The sequence below is a fragment of the Rhinolophus hipposideros genome (genome assembly GCF_964194185.1).
Source record: "Rhinolophus hipposideros genome assembly, chromosome: 5".
NCBI lineage: Eukaryota > Metazoa > Chordata > Mammalia > Chiroptera > Rhinolophidae > Rhinolophus > Rhinolophus hipposideros.
Genome location: NC_138051.1, coordinates 64107518 through 64125505, shown reverse-complemented (window position 1 = coordinate 64125505; position 17988 = coordinate 64107518). Strand labels below are relative to the sequence as shown.

Sequence of the window (17988 nt, the reverse complement as noted above, 5' to 3'; positions counted from 1 at the left end):
ATTTTACAAGTGAGCAATTTGGAGATGGAAAATAACCTGCTTCATGTTACATAGTTAGAAAGGGGCAGTGTAAGACTTTGAAACATGTCTGACTCCAAAGACTTAACTCTTAAACACAACACTATACAATTTGCTTCTTGTACTAGAATATTCTTATTAATGTCAACCCATATTTAAATGCTGCAGGACACACAAAATATCTTCCTCCCCCCTCCCGCTCTCATTGGCATTTATCATCCTTCCCGAATTTTGGATTTACTATCATTAACAATAAGAAACATACAAGCAAGGACGAATTACTTTTACAATTATAAAGCCCACATTGTTGTTGCAATACAACAGTTAATTAACTTAATCACTGATAGTCATATAACTCAAACACAAACTCATTAGAACAAAAGACACTCCTTTATAACCCAGGAAATTCCAAGGGATTTAGGAGCTCTGTGTCAGAAACCAGGGTTAGAGACCAAATATTAAAACAGAAGATGTCCCCAGTGCTCTTGTCACTTAGAAAATTACAAGAGTTTTAGAAGCTCTGGGCCAGAAACCATGGGCAGAGACCAATATGTGTTTTCTATATTTTACAGTATTATATGCAAGTTGCTGGAACATTTTTTAGAGTAGACCAATACTACTACATATCAATATTAGAATGAACACATTGCCTTTTCTTCCATGTCTTTGTGTCTCAAATCTCCCTCTCCTTTCTCTTATAAGGCCAGCTACATATCCTTGTTAACGTCTGCAAAGACTATTTTCAAATAAGGTCACATTACCAGGTACCTGGGCTTAGGACTTAACTCGTACACATGCCTTTTGGGGGCCACTATTCAACCCACTACAAGTCTCACAGTGCTAAAGTATTTTCTTTGGCTTTAGGAATGGAGTTTATGGGACTTTAATAAAATGACATTACCAAATAGCCATGCAAAGTTGACAATTTTACGGTGTATTTAATTTAAAACGTAATTCCTTGTAAACACTTTCTGTTTTTGAATTCAGTAGTGCAGGAAAGTATAGTTAGGTGCTTTATTTGAGAACAAAGTAGAGAAAATATCATCCTCCAAAACAGTGAAACTGGGATGAATCAATATACAGAGATGCCAAAAAAATTATACACATTTTAAGAAAGTGAAAAACTATTAAAATTACGCTGATGGTGTAACCACTTTGAGCACTTCTTGTAATTGCGGAAGTCGAACGTGACTTGTGTTCATCTTTTGTGATCGGTACATACCGTGTACTACCCAGAAAATAAGCCCTAGTGTGATTTTTCAGGATGACATCCCCTGAACATAATGCGTCTTTTGGAGCGGAAATTAATATAAGACCTGGTCTTATTTTCGGAAAAACATGGTATTGAATATTGGAATTTTCATACAAATTTTTCCTTTCTTAAAATATGTATACATTATTTTGGCACCCTCTGTGTTTCTGGGTAGTAATAGTTAACGCTTGCATAATATTTTACCTTGTCTAGACCTTTTAACAAAGATATGGAGAGGTATGTGGAATTATCTCCATTTTATTGGGAAAACCAATGCTCAGAGGAAGGTCAAATGACACACACAGTCAATAAGGAACACAGTGGCTACAATTCAGGTCATCCTGGGCTGGGTTCCATTCCTCCCAACCCACCAAGGAGGAGACTGGTTGACCAGATCCTGACCAGAGCCCTGATCCTTTGAACAGTTTCTTTTTAAAAAAATTTTATTAGTTGACAAGAGTTCTGATAGTAATTTGGTTTCACAATATATTTGTTGGAAAAAGACTTTAAACCAAGTTTTTTTTCAGGTCTCTCGGGTGAGTTAGTATAGTTACATACTTTAATATGAATAGAAGGCTAGTTAACATGTTATTAAAGAATTACTAGTAAATTCTTTACTAGAGCTAATTGAGGATGCTTAGTCAGTATTCTAAGAAAACTGTTTGCAAGAAAAGCACAGCCAGGTTGCAAAGTTCCTATACATGTACACACATAAATAGTTGGTGTTTTTGTAGTTTTGCCAGTGAACACTTAGCATCATCACTATTGTCCTGAGTTGGTTATAGCTTTTTGTTTATTCTCTTCTTGTTTTCTCATTTAAATTATTGTTAGCTTCAACATTATGAATTTAGTTTATTGTAGATTGTTTAATTACAGTAGTTACACAGTGTAGACATACACAACACACTATTTTACACAAGTCTTCTAGTAATTGAAGATAAATGTGTAAATGTATATTACAGTTCAAATTTGAATCATCTGTACTGTTATTTGAACAGATGTACATACTTTCCCAAATTTTGCTTTATGCTAACATGTCGTTGTTATCACCAAGTTCTTTTTCCACTGGAGCGGAAGCAGGTGCTCTAGGTAGGCTGAGGGTCCTAAGTGTACAAATATGGCTGAGACCTATGGCTATATGATAGAATGTATTCATTAACAAACTTCAGTTGTTTGTTTTTCTTGGCAATTATCATTTAATCTAAATTAATAAATTGACCATATGATTTAGTAAAGCTTGTATGGGATTGGTAGACTATGATTTAGTCTATTGGGACTTAATTCCTCTTGGAGAAGTAATAAAATTAAAGTGCTAGGGCAGAGAATTGACCTTTTGATTCTTAGTTAAAAGCTCTGCAAAGCAGTGGTATCTGCTGATCATTTTCAGAGCCTGAAATTGTTAATTTAGTGTTTTTAAGAAGGTACCATGGATTCTGCATTTAGACTTTATTCCATAAAGATATGTAATGATTTTGTTGTGGAAACTATAGTGTGCTCTTCCCTCAATGAGACTAGCTATGTTTTCTCTGAAAGTTCTATTGCATGGAAAATCAGAGGCTAAACATTTGGCTGGTAAAAAGGGAATTAAGTTCTCTAAAGGTATAGCAAACAAATTTTTCTTGCTAATAACATATTTCAGGAAAATTGTATATTGGTGATTTCTTGATGTGACGTATAAGGTTTTTTGTGTTTTTTTAAGGATTTTTAACTGTGGAGAGACTCCCAATCAGTTTGGATTTGTTTCTTGCCAATGTTTCTTACCTTTATTTTTCTTTTAGAATGGAAAATTGGTCACTGCAGTATCCAACAATACTATACAAGTCCACACATTTCCTGAGGGAGTTCCAGATGGTATATTGACTCGCTTCACCACAAATGCAAACCATGTGGTCTTTAATAAGGATGGAACAAAAGTGGCTGCTGGATCTGCGTAAGGCTGTTTAATATCCGAAAGAGAAATAATGTTAGAACAGCATGGCCTCATTAATTGGTATCAGGGTAACATTTTCAGGTCTCTCTCTTCTACTTTTTCTTTTTTTCTGTTCACTTAATTTTTATATTCAAGTCTTTTTAACTAGTAAGGCTTTTGAGGACAGACTTGTGTTTCTTGTGAATGGAGATATGTATATTGCTTTGCAGATAGCCTATTTAGTAAATACCGAAGAAAACTGGGAAAAGATACTTTGATAGAAAGTTTTAAAAATTATTTCAGGTAGAACATAGCCTGTACAAATAGGATTTTTACTGTTTCCGTTGATGTTTATTTGTCATAGAAAAAAATGTAATTGGTGAGTTGCTGAGGGGGAGTAAAAGGTATAGTACTTTTAAAAATGGTTATGACTGTAATTAGATTAGCAAATAATAGAAGCTTTAGATGTAACTAAGGAAGCTATTTAGAAAATTTGTGTTTTAACATAATAGGAAGTCTTGTGTTTTTAGCGTCTTTATAGAGCAAATCTAAAAGGGTAAGTCATTAAATTTGGGTGTCAAATTTCACAAGTTGCTATAAAGTATGACATTTATTCTTGTGACTTTGAAATATTTGGGCCATAGCTTTTAGGAGAGTCTTTTGTATTGGCATTTGTTTGTGTACATCATTCTTATTGTTCATAGTGACTTTCTAGTCAAAGTTGTGGATGTGATGGATTGCAGTCAACAGAAAACATTTCGAGGACATGATGCCCCTGTTTTAAGTCTTTCCTTTGATCCTAAGGACACCTTTCTGGTAATAATTTTTTCCCTCTTTTTGCATTTTTTTTGAATATGCTTAAAATTGCAGAGAATTAGCAGAAAATTTCATGCGGTTGATAAAAGACACATTGATTTATTAATTGAACCAGTTTCCATATAGTTTTATGTCTGCACCCTTAGAGAAATCTATTGTTTTATTCCTGCAGGCCTCAGCTAGTTGTGATGGATCTGTCAGAGTTTGGCAAATTTCAGATCAGGTAAACTCATCAATTTGTATTTAAATCTTTTTGCCCATTTTCATCATATATTGAGTGTTATATATTGTGTTATTTGATCAAATTAATTCTTTTTCTTTTGAGTAGCATTAAATACTGGTTTTGTATCAAATTGCATAAGAATCTAATGCAAAAATAAATATGTTGAAGGCTATTTGCTCCTTTACTTAATTAATCACAAGGGAAACAGTAGATTTGTATTTCGTTTTTAGGTTTTGTAAATTAATGGGGGATATTTAGTCTTTATATATTTGCAAACTACCATCTGTTGGACCCTAGACGTTGAGAATATGAAAATAAAATAAAGCATGGGCTACACTTGACTTGGAGAGTCACATAAACAACTTAACCCAGCCTGATAAAATTTTTAAAGGAGCTATGAAGAAGGTATTGCCCAGATTGGTTGAGGGAACAATTAATTCTTCCTCAGGCAGTCAGAGAGGCCTTGGCATTCCTAGAGATGTGGCTGATGAGAAAAATATCCCCACAAATGTACCTCAGCAGCCACAGTTCGTTCCATTCATTCTTGAACTATTTAGGAGGATTGACTTTGACACCATAACATTTTATAGTAGATCTCTGAAGTTCATTTTCATAGACACTTAAAGGTTTTAATATATTGGGGTTTTTTTGTGTGTATGATTAGTCAATGAGTATATTGTTTGCTTTTCTACATAGGAAGTACTCTTAGTTATCTAAAACTTGTGCTCTTTATACCTCTGAAGGACTTAAAATAACTTAAATAAAACATTATCATAATTAGATGAAAGTAAATTAAGTTGCATTTTTGAAGAATCGACCTATTAAATTGTATTCAGTTCTGCATATCATTTGGGGGGAATTTTCATAAAGGGAAATAAATTTTCTTTTTTAAAAAATCAGACATGTTCTGTTAGTTGGCCACTGCTACAAAAATGCAATGATGTGATAAATGCAAAATCAATCTGCAGACTTGCTTGGCAGCCGAAAAGTGGGAAGGTAAGTGACTCTTATTTTTCAACCTTTTTAAAAATTATCTGTTTTAGTTCTTGTCAACTTTGAATGTAAAAATAGTTTTTAAATTTTAACTCTTTCATTTGGATTATAAGTTTTAGAATCCCAAGCCAACTAATTAATATTGAACTGCATTAAGAAACATTTCAACTTTTAAAAAGTACATTTTACATGAAAGAATTCATTTTATATTCTTTTTACATTCATGTTTAATGGGGCGACCGTGGAAACAGTTTTGTTATGTTTGATCTTACCACCTGTATTCAACATTTTTGAGGTACTAGCTGATACATGTAGTTAGATGATAGAAAGTTATGAGAGGTTTGAATAGAGAAATGAGAATGCTCATTTACAAATGAAATTCTTATTATGAGGAAATACCAAGAAAATCAACTGGAGAAAAAATTAGAAATTTCAGTAAGGTAGCTGTAAACAAAATTAATATTTGAAACCAATAACAATCCTATATACAAACAATAGCTATTTAGAAAATATGGTGGGAGAAAATAACATACCTACTGTTATTTTCAAAAAAAATTTATATCAAAAGATAAAATAACTAGGGATAACTTAGTAAGAAATATGAAAGATGTATATAAAGAAAATTTTAATATGCTATCAAGAGGGGTTAAAGGAGAATTGTTAAATCGAAAAATATATCCCCTTTTTAGAAAGGAATTTTTGATATAAGTATTTAGTTCTCCCAATCTATAATTTTGACAACATTCAAATATAAAATATCAGTAAGATGTATGAGGAGACCAAATAATGCTGATTGTAAAGTCTACATGAAAAACTAAATCTTCAAAAAGAAAAGTGATGAAGTCTAATCCAGTCAGATAGAAAGTATTATGATATCATGGGAATTAAAAGTTTGTTACTGATACATGAATAGACAGATATCTATTAAACAAAGAAATGGATCCAATATATATGGGAATTTAGTGATGGTACAGGTGGAGAAAGGCAGATTTAGTAAATGTGTTGGCAAAGCGCATAAATACCAGATGAGAATCATTGAGAACCATCTTGGGAGGTTTCCTTCCACAAGGTGATCTCCGTAAAGATTCACGTATCTGCTATATTCTTTCAACTTTTCTGTACGTGTGAAACTTTTCAGAAATCAAGATGAATAAATTCAGCAATATAAATGTAAACATTTTGTATGTTAGAAAATATTTTAGAGTCGGGACAAATGACAAACTGGGACAAGTGTTTGAAGCAATATGATAAAGAGTTATTTCTTCTTTTTTTTTTTTTTTTTGAGTAATTTCATTAATATACAGAGTTACAAATCATTCGGATCCCAGTAGAAAGATGGACAAGGACATGAGCAGACCTATATAGTGAAAGATATACAGATGGCTTTTAAGATGTGAAAATACATTAATCTTTCATACTATTATAAAAATATCAATTGAAGCTATAGTGATAGTCTATTTCTCATTTATCAGATGGTCAAAGATCAAAAGTTTGATTATATACTATGTTGAAGAGGGTTTGGTCAGTCTTATCAAAATAAAAGACCAACAGTACTACTAGGCATATATCCTACAAGCATATTTATACATATGCACTATAGGGTATGTATAACGAAAATGTTGCTTAATGGTTTATAGTAGCAAAAGATTGGAAACATTCAAAATGTTCATTAATAGGGAATTGGTTAAACTGGTATCCCTGAAAATGGAACACTCTACAACTGTTAGAATGAGGTATAGCTCTGTATTTCCTTACATGGAATAAGCTTCAGATACATTAAATAACCATCAAGCTGTAGAATAACGAGTATAGAAGAATGCTGTTTATTAATTGTGTGTGTGTGTGTATGTGGGTGCTTGTATATTCTTATATTTGCTTTTGGGAAGTACAGAATTTAGGTATGGGAGGGATACTTTATTTTTAATATTTGCCCTTTTGTATCATGTGAATTTTTAAGAGTATACTCCTACATTCTGCATTAAAGTAATTGTTGGGAAATCCAGTATGTATTATTTCTTTGCTTATAAAACAATTAATCTGAGTAATTTTAAAATTAACATAGTTTTCCTATTTGTAAATACTTTTTAAATAAACCATATTTAATAAAACAGAAATAATATACCGTTTTGTTTTTTCTACTAATCTGTTTTTTTGTCAGAATACATATACATAGGAAGATAAATTTCCTTTCCTTAAGATTTTCAAAGTATTCTGGCTCTATTTGTTTCCTTCCAGTAAATTAGATGAATTTTCTGATTCAAAAGGCTTAGATTCCTTAAGAAGTCATATTAAAAATACTAGTAACTTCAAGTATTCTCTGCTTATCAGAACTTTAAGTAATTTTTTGACTCTTGTTAGTTGCCAGTTAAAATGCAAATTTGGTCTTCTTTTTTATAAGCTTATTTAGATGAATTTTTTTTTTTTGCTTTTTTCTTTAAAATTTAATGTAAACTTTTGTGTAAATTGTGTATTTTTCCTAATAGTTACTAGCAGTTCCTGTGGAAAAATCTGTTAAGCTATATAGAAGAGAAACTTGGAGTAATCAATTTGATCTTTCAGATAATTTCATCTCTCAGGTAGGTTTTGTAAATGACACTTTCAGTAGGGTAAAGGGAATGTTTAATGCATACTTTGCCTAAATATGGTTGCAGTTAAATATTGTTGGAAATGGGGAACAATTCTAGACTGTTTGCATGCCCACCTTTTGCCTTCTCAGCAGTAGATAGGTCTTTTTAAGGTCCTATCTGACCTTCTTTGTGAAATATGATTAAGATAATCTTTTAATTTATAAGAGGTCAAATTTAACCATAACATAGTATTAGAACAAGTTATTCTCACATTATCAGTAATTAACCTTTATTAAGTGAGTTTTACTGAGACTTGTGATCATAGACTCTAGAATTTTAGAGCAGAAAAGTTGTTGGTCTATATATTCTCTCTCTTTTTCTCTTTCTTTCACACCCATTTTGCACTTAAGGAAACAGGGGCCCAGTAAGTCAACAATGGCTTACTAAGGTTCACTACACTTACTAGTTCTCTTCATCTTGATGATGACTGCCAAGAGGATAGGATACCGTATGTTATCTCTCTTTCCAGGATAATAACATTTTTTTATATTTTGCTTTTAAAATTGTGTCAGTATAATTTTCTCATGATAAGGTAATAGCTGTTGATGATAGCTGAAAATTATTAAAAAAAATAGTTAAGAAGTAAGCAAACTTTGTCTTGCCATTTGTATGTCATCAAAGTTAAAGTTACATGGAATACATAGGATAAGGGTTATAAAAGTTTGAATTTGGTAGTGTATTTATTTCAAATTACACAAAATTGTTATTTATTAATTGCTTTTCTTAATAGACCCTCAATGTAGTAACCTGGTCTCCTTGTGGGCAATATTTAGCTGCAGGAAGTATTAATGGTTTAATTACAATTTGGAATGTGGAAACCAAAGATTGCATGGAAAGGTACGATTCAATATATCTTGTCTCTTTCATGATTATTTCAATTAGATTTTTGTTTGTCCTATGAAACATTTCAGGTTTGTGATTATTAGATTGTCAAAATGCAAGCATACACCTATTCGTTTGTCAAAAGTCATTTAACCTTTTCTAACTAAAATTTACCTAAGAAATGTATGTTCATATTTTTCTTGACAGTGTTTGAAGAACTTGCTTTTTAATTTTTAGGGTGAAACACGAGAAGGGTTATGCAATTTGTGGCCTGGCTTGGCATCCTACTTGTAGTCGTATAGCTTATACTGATGCAGAAGGAAATCTAGGGCTCCTGGAGAATGTTTGCAACCCCAATGGAAAGATCCCAAGCAGTAAGGTAATAAGTAATACAGTAGGACATTTTTAACATATATAATAATATGGTAGAACAGTTTCTTCGAAGTCTTTCAGATGGATTTGGAAAACATCACAAACTGTATTATTTTCTTGTAAAATTACAATTCATGTTACTATATTAGATGCTCATTAATGATCCTTTTGTAAAGGAAACAGTTTAAACTTGTTTAACCTAATGTTTCACAAATATATTTTACTAAGAAACTTTTTCCCTCCATATAATGCCTATTGACTGGCTTTCCTTGACTTTCCAAGGAGTACCTTTGTGAAATACTATTTTACTATCCTGCTGTTCTGGAGATGGTTAGTTAAATACAGGCATACCTCAGGCATATTACAGGTTCAGTTCCAGACCACTGCAATAACGTGAATATCACAGGAAAGTTAGTCACACAAATTTTTTGGTTTCCTAGTGCATATAAAAGTTACACTACACTATACTGTAGTTTATTAAGTGTGCAATAGCATTATGCCTGAAAAAACAATGTACATACTTTACTTAAAACTACTTTATTTAAAAAAAAAAAAAACTACTTTATTGCTAAAAAATGCTAACCTTCATCTGATCCTTCCGTGTGAGTTGTAATCTATTTGCTGATGGAGGGTCTTTACCTTCAATTTGTAAAAAAACTCCATATCTGTGAAGGACAATAAAACAAGGTATGCCTATAAATGTTTTATAGATAAAAATTAAAGTTAATAACTGTAACTTAGTTTTGCCTATAAACTTTTTCAGCTCTGAATTAACTTTTACTCTTAGAGTTACCCATATACCTCTTATGCTTCGCCATGCAGCCTTACTGAAGGCTTGCTTTAAACAGGCCACTTTGTTTTATACCTCCTTGTTTTTGTCATTCCCCCTGCCTGGCACATATACCCATTCATATTTCAAGTCTTGGTTTAGATGTCCAGTTAAAGATCATAGACTTTATACATGCATTTATTTCTGCTCAGATACCTGAAACCCCCCCTTAAAACTACACTAAGGGAATTTTTAAAAATGCACAATCCCATAAGGCTAACGCAATTTTGAAGCCTGGAAAATAGATGGATGATTGGAAACTAGCATCTCAAAAAGTTGAATGCTAAGACCTCAATGGAGGAAAGCTGAGGTGCAGTTAAGTTTGCCTGGCTAACTACTCCCCAAAGACTCAGAATTTGGTGGCACTTGGTACTTCTAGAAGTGAGGCTGAAAATAGGAGGGTTGGTTCAATAAGCAAGTAGATCCCTCCAGTCTCAACATCAGTATGCAGAGCTAGGACACGCTCCTCCCACACCCCCATACGCATTATGGCAGAATGCTGGAGATTTCTTCTTTACAAAGGTAAAATAGAGAAGGTCTTTGGTCCAGGGACATTGTATACAGCTGAGTGGTGTTGGGTGAAGCAGAAACATTGCACTGAAAAGGATTAAATGAAAGTGTATATACTTAAATGTTGAAATTCCCAGCTCACTTTTTATATTTGGCTCTCAGAGCATTGTTAGCCAGTCTTAAACACTTTTCACACAGGAGATTGGGAGAATCATCTTTCGGGAATTTCCCCAAGGAAAAAAACCCTAAAGAAAGAGTTGTTAACTCCAGGATAAACTAAAAGTTGTAAACGAAAGATGTAAAAGAGTATAGTACTACATCTGTAAAATGAGGTTAGGAATGCCTACCACCTAGAGTTACTGTGAGGAATAATTGAATTATATATAAAGAATTAGGAAAGTAGCATAGCACTTCATAAGTGTTGCTATTATTTTTATTTGGCCATGGATAGCACATACATAGTCATAATAATCTAAATACTGTATATGGATCCAAACAAAATGAGAATATATCTATATTGGGAAGATTGGGGTAGGAGAATAGTGTGCATGTATATATGAGAGTCGGAGTGGTTAGGAAATGGCACCAAATCCTCATCTTCCCTCGTAGAGGGAAATTAGGATCTATTAAATAATGATTAAAATAAAAAAATAGCACTAGAATATTTACAAGTATGGAGGAGAACATCAAAAGAAACAAGAGCAGAAGCTTTGCAGAGGACTGTTTTCATTTTTAAATAAACCTTGTAACAATGTTCGACTAATTTATAGTCATGTATAACATTGATAAAAACAAATGATAAATTGGGAAATAATTTTTAGTTCAAAGGACACCTCTTATAAAACATTTAACCCTTTACCCAGAATTAACCACTTTCTCCTTTCTGCGTTTACTCCTCACAGTATTTATTTCTGTCACAACAACATTTTTATGGCCCTCACCATAAATGTAAGGCAAAACCCTCATTTTCCAATAATAAACCTACCCGCCCCCCCCCAAAAAAAAAAAATCTTGACCAACTTGAGTACATAAACTTTTAGGACTATAAGTGAAATAGTTATATCTTCTTATAGCGTGTAGTTATTAATTTAATTACTCACGTCAAATCATGTGTTTAAATATATGAATTTAGAAGTATTTTTTTCTATACTCCTTTTGTTAAACATCAGTTTTCCAGAACACAATCATATGTACATCTATATGTTCATCTAAAAGATTTTGTGATAAACTCTTTTGAATCCATTAATGGTGTTTTTCTCGTTAGAATTTTATACCAAACTATAAATTTCCATTGGCTTAACATTTGTACAGTTGTCATTCATCTTCTATTAGTAATTTGTGACCTCTACAATGTATCTGCTTACTATTTCACTTTTTAAAGTTATCTCACAAACTATAGTGACATTCAGTACAAGTACATGCGATGGTATGTTCATGTTCCTGGTAATCAGTGATTAACTCTGTGTTGAATTTCTTTGCCTTCTTTATTTTTCTGTTGGTTCTTTCTATTTGCTTACTTCTGTAAGTATCAAAGAATAAAACTAGCTGTAACTGAGATTATTTGAAGCAAATATATCTTACCTAAGTAGTATTTTGTTCAAAATAAAAGTAAATGAGAATATTTTGTAACTAGGGACTTGTAGATGAATTCTTTTCTGGGGAATGACTTTTGAGGAATAAAATCTTGTTTAATATTTGGGTATATATAGCATTTCTTTACCTGTCTGTCATACACTCCCGCCCCATCCATAGCCTATAAGCATTTAAAGTAAGTAATAGGTCTTATATAAATATAAATACAACCCTCATAAATACATTTACAAATTTTCTTCTGAGGGCATTTGCTTAGAGTTTATAGTGCATATTAAAAGATTGCCTTTTGAGTAACTGAGCAAATAGTTCACTAATTCTTTCTAACTTGTGTTAATTTGTTCAAGGTATCTAGCAGAGTGGAAAAAGATTATAGTGACCTTTTTGATGGAGATGATACAAGTAATGCTGGTGATTTTCTGAATGACAATGCAGTCGAAACCCCCTCTTTCCCGAAAGGCATTATGCATGATGATGATGATGATGACACCATGCTGGCTTCAGGCCGTCCTAGACAGCGAAGTCACTTCCTAGAAGACGATGAAAACTCAGTGGGTAGGCATTGATTATGGATGTGATGATCCATCTTGTTGATTAATATTTTCAATTTTTTATGAATGCTTATTTAAAGTCATTTATTGAATTTGTAGAATGTAGCTGGAGAAGTATGTAGAGGGAGATTATAGCATTAAATACTTATGTTAGAAAAGGTTTCAAATCAATGAGCTAAGTTTGTGCTTTAGCAAACTAGAAAAAGAAATTAAACTCCAAGCAAGCAGAAGGAAGGAAATAATAAAGAGCAGAATTCAATGAAATTGAAAACAGTAAAACTGTTTAAAAAATCCATGAAACCAAAAGGTATTTCTTTGAAAAGATTAGTAAAATTGATAAATCTCTGTTCTGACTGATCAAGATAGAAAAACACAAATGACTAATATAAGTAATGGAAAAGAGCCTGTAGACCTACACTATCCAATACAGTAGCCACTATCTTCCTGTGGTTTTTGAGCACTTAAAATGTGGCTGGTTCAAATTAAGAAGACGTTTAAGTGTAAAATGCAACCAACTTTTGAAGACAGTATGAAAAAAAGAATATAAAATATCCTAGTCATTTTTTACATTGAGTACATGCTGAAATTATGTTTTAAGTGCAATATATTATTAAAATTAATAACCCCTGTTTTTTTATGTTTTAAAATATGGATACTAGATAATTTAAAATTACTTAGGTAGTTCACATTGTGTTTCTGTGAGACAGTACTGCTATTAATATCATAAGGATAGTAGGAGAATATGGTGAGCAACTTTGTGCCCATAAATTCAACAACTTAGATGAAGTGGACAAATTCATGAAAGACGCAAACTACCAAGCTAGCTCAAGAAGAAATAGATAACCTGAATAGTACAGTATCTGTTAAAGTATTTGAGATTGTACTTAAACACCTTCAAATAAAGTACCTGTTACAAGAACTTACATGCTGAAATAACTCATTTGAATGTTAACAAGTAAAATGCCAATGTATTGTAAATTGTGCTGCATTTAAAACCTACCGGGTTTATAGAACAGCAGTCCTCAAGTGTTTTGGTCTTAAGAGCTCCTTATACTCTTAAAAGTTTTTGAGGACCCCAAAAGCATTTGTCTGTGGAGTTATAGCTATTGTAATTTACCATGTTATAAATTTTTAAAACTGAGAAATTTTAAAAATATTTACTTAGTTTAACATGGTATTAGTAAACGCATGTAAAGAAATGATTTTTTTTATGAAAAACAAAGTAAGGAAAGTAGCTTTACTTTATCTGAGTTGCATATCTGTTTAATGTCTGGCATAGAGACAGCTAGATTCTCTCATCTGCTCTTGGAGTTCGTCTACTGCCATATACTGTTTTTTGCTGGAAGTATATGAAGAAAACTCAGCCTCACACAAATATGTAGTTTTGAAGAGGACAAAGAATTTTAATAGCCTATTCAAATAATTGTGGGTGTTTTTTGATGCTGTACCAAAACTCAACAAATGAAAGCTTCTTAAAGATTATTTGCAATATGGAATCTGAAAAGTTTTCAATGAACATTTCAACTCTTACTACATTAAAATCCATTGGTCTAACTTCAACTTTAAATGGATCTTTTACCGTATTTGATTTTGTAACATGCATTGGTAATTGGGAAAATGCTGTTTCACTAAGGTTTGCAGACCTTCCTAACATTGATGTATTATCCAAAATTATATTTGTTAGTATCATTACCAATCTCATCAGAAGTTTTTAAATATTAGGAAGCAGTCAGGCTCATGGTGGCAGATACAAGTTTTCCTATGTTCTGATTTTCACTTGAAAGCTCAAATATTATCATTGGCAACAAATTCTGTCAAATTCATTTTTTTCAAGAAAACGTTTGCTGAATGCCCAAGTCTGCATAACCATAGTTTACCTGGCATTCTTTCAAGTGAAAATGGTTTCATGAAAAAAAAAAAATAAGTTCAGTTTATAACTCCATTGCACAAATGCTTTTTTTTTTGAGACAACCATCATCCTTCTTTATGCACACTTCCGATTTTTGCACAGAACATTTTTAAAAAGCTATACAAGGATCAAGATGTAATAAAAGTAATATTCTTACTGAGTTGAGTGGTGGGTAACAATGCACTGTCTGCTAATACAGACTGGTGCCCCTGCCTTGATTTATACTGAGGCGCAAGCAGTTTTACCCTCCATTGCTTTTGCACCATCACTGCAAATGTTAATACAGTGAAAGAGGCAAGTAGCATCTTAGTATTATTAAGTATGAATGGAAAAGGTTATTAGATTTCATAATGCTTTTCTTTTTCCAAGTCATTGGTATTTATGGTTCTCTAATTATAATCTTTTGTACTTTAGATGTTACAATGCTAAAAAGTGGTTCTAGTCTTCTCAAAGAGGAGGAGGAAGATGATCAGGCAGACAGCATTCACAATCTACCACTTGTCACACCCCAAAGGCCATTTTATGATGGGCCTATGCCAACTCCCCGGCAAAAGCCCTTTCAGTCAGGTTCTACACCCTTGCATCTGACTCACAGATTCATGGTAAGCCTTGGATCCACACTTAACTTTTAAATAGTTGTAGCTCACTTTTAAGCATTTTATCTCACTATAGTTAATTTGTGTGGTAAAAAGTATTTTTTAAGAACTTGATTAACTGGCCTGGAGCACCTAGCACCTCTGTTGATTTTAATTTTGTGGTTGATTTATTTTATGGCTAACTCACAGCCTTAGTCTTATTTATTATTATTGAAAATTGTGTTAAATAAAATCTGCTTTGCAAAATGATATATAATGAACCTAAGTAAATATTACTGTGTATCTTGTAATATTTCTTGGCTATACTTCTGAACCTTATTTCTCAAATTATATGAGTTTTTGTATAGGAGGTGATACTGATTCCAAAACACTAGTTTACAAAGTGTTGTTTTAGAAGGCAGCTTTGATAGTATATTAGAAGGTGTTACATGCAATGAAAAAAAAAAACCTATCTGCCCCTTTTCCACTACCTCACCCCACTGGAATGTAAGCTCCCTAAGGATAAAGATTTTTCTGTTTGGTTCACTGATACCACTTAGAACAAGATGTGGCACAAAAAGCATTAAATCTATGTTTTCTGAGTGGATGAATGACTATATTAGCTTTTTGTCTTAAGTTTGAGAGCTAAGAAAGTTGTCTTATTTCTATTTGTTATTTGAGGTTTTCCACTGAGGGCTTTGCTTGTCCTTTTTGAAAAGTATAGGCCTAGCATAAGTTGTATGTAAATATTAAAGGTGATGTTTTATTTCAATAAAACTTTGCCATCAGTAATCATCATCAACTAATAAGTCTTTTTGGTTATTGTTAACTGTTTTATTTATATAAAGTTATATTTGTGGTAAAGGAAAGGAAACACCAGGGCCTAGTGTGAGCCTACAGTAAACATCAGTGGAAGATGTTTTCCAAAATGGTATCGATTTATTTTGCCTTAAAATGTATGTATTTATTCTTATAATATAAACCAGTTATTTGGAACAGAAAAGTGTGCTATCATTTACATCCATACTTGTTAGTAAATAAAGTTTTGAAATGTTTCTTTTGAGGAATTTAGTGGTTTGGTTGTTCAAAGGTCAATTATAAAGTATTTTTTCAATGATAGTGATATAATTTAAAAATATTAAATGAAATATTCCATTTCCTAATAAATACGTATACATGTATCTTCTTCTCATAAAGAAAAGAATAATTATTGTAGTTCTGATATTACTACTGTTACCTGAAACTATTTAGAGTTAGATGAGCTGTCGTTGCCCTTATAACTTATACCTTGATATAGACTGAATTACATTTGTTGATTTCTACCACTTTAGCCTTCTGATTCTAGGAGCTTCAGTTTTTCTCAGACTTGTATCTAACCTTACATGTTTGTAGGTGTGGAACTCTATTGGAATTATTCGCTGCTATAATGATGAGCAAGACAATGCCATAGATGTGGAGTTCCATGATACCTCCATATACCATGCAACACACTTATCAAACACTTGGAATTATACAGTAGCAGATCTTTCCCATGAAGCTATTTTGTTGGCATGTGAAAGCACTGATGAACTAGCAAGGTAAATTTGAGATTAGTAGGAAGAATTTGTAGCTGTTGAACTATTAGATATAATTGTTGAAATTCAATACAAAAAGTTAATTTTAAAAAATGATACTTTTTGTAGTGTGAAATTTCAGAAAGAAGAGTTTAGTACAAATACTGGCCTACCCATAAAACCTCAGAATGTGTCTGCTTTTGCCTAATTGTCCCCTTGTTAACTTTCTCTGTGGGAAAATGACATGACCGTGATTTGTAATGCAAAACAAATGGGACCATTTTTTACATTGTTATTGTGTTTTTATTAGTAATATAAGAATAGTACAATTTTAAACAAACAAGTGCAGAATTTTTAGAAAATGAAAGTTACCCCCAGAATTCTACTTACGTATAACTGTTAACAGTGTATGTATCCTTCTAGATTTCTATTTATATGAACCATCCCCACCTTTTAAATTTGCTTATCAAGGTGTGATTTATATACAATAAAATACACCCATTTTAGGTTTACAGTTTGATAAGTCTGACATATGTATATATACTCAGGTAATCATTATCACAATATATTTTTTTATCACTCAGAAATGTTCCCTCATACACCTTTGCAGTTAATCCAATCTCAGCTTTGAACAGTACTGATCCGGGCTTTTTGTTGTTTGGGGTTTTTTGTTTTTTGTCACTGTAGATTAGATTTGAAACTTCTCTTTAAAAAAAAAACACACCAAAAAATGTTACCAGTTCTATTCGTCTGCTTTTTTTTTTTTTACTTAATATATTTTAGACTTAGATATTTTGGTAGGTAGATAGACAAAAATTTATGAGGGAAAAGCAGTAAATACAGTCCATATTTTTTTTAAAGAAGAATATTTTATTAACTTTTAGTATTACAGCCAGATTGCTCTCTCCTGATCTCTTTTCTTCAGCTGATTATAATGTTTATATACGTAATCATAGATTTTACTAACTCCCAGGTGATCTGAAATTCAAATTCTTCTGATTGGATAATTAGTTCCTGATTGGATGTATTGGTTCACAAGCTGTGGGGCATGGTTCACCTCAGAGCTTGTTGAAAACACAGAATCTCAGACCCCACCCCAGATCTTCTGAATCAGAGTCTGCATTTTAATAAGATACTCAGGTCATTGAGCATGTATTAAAGTCTGAGGAAACACTATATTAGATCATTTTTTAAAAAGTAACTGTTTTTTATTTTTCAGTTACAGTTGACATACATTAATTTCAGGTGTCTATCAAGTCATTTTAACATTTTAATTGTTTTCCTAATTTATACATTGTAAAATCAACTCAGTACTTACCGTTGAATTAAATCAGTTTATTAAATGAATCACTGTTGACTTAGTGTTTCTAATTCAGAATATCTTACATAAGTAGAAGTTTTATTTCCGTGTACAACTTTGACTTCTTCTCTTTACATTC

At 32.1% G+C, this 17988-nt stretch overlaps 1 protein-coding gene across 3 annotated transcripts in view; it reads left to right on the top strand.

The window, feature by feature from the left end:
• The window catches only part of WDHD1 (WD repeat and HMG-box DNA binding protein 1), a 47558-nt gene that overhangs the window by 9654 nt on the left and 19916 nt on the right, over positions 1 to 17988 (top strand). For 2 of the 3 annotated variants that reach the window (XM_081048299.1, XM_081048298.1), the window contains exons 4-13: positions 3049 to 3200; positions 3884 to 3995; positions 4168 to 4218; positions 5119 to 5214; positions 7695 to 7787; positions 8569 to 8675; positions 8898 to 9039; positions 12309 to 12516; positions 14836 to 15023; positions 16389 to 16573. In XM_081048299.1, coding sequence (XP_080904425.1) covers positions 3049 to 3200; positions 3884 to 3995; positions 4168 to 4218; positions 5119 to 5214; positions 7695 to 7787; positions 8569 to 8675; positions 8898 to 9039; positions 12309 to 12516; positions 14836 to 15023; positions 16389 to 16573 — 1334 coding nt within the window. Of the gene's footprint in view, positions 1 to 3048; positions 3201 to 3883; positions 3996 to 4167; positions 4219 to 5118; positions 5215 to 7694; positions 7788 to 8568; positions 8676 to 8897; positions 9040 to 12308; positions 12517 to 14835; positions 15024 to 16388; positions 16574 to 17988 lie in introns of those variants that run through there. The other variant, XM_081048300.1, reaches the window with a different exon arrangement.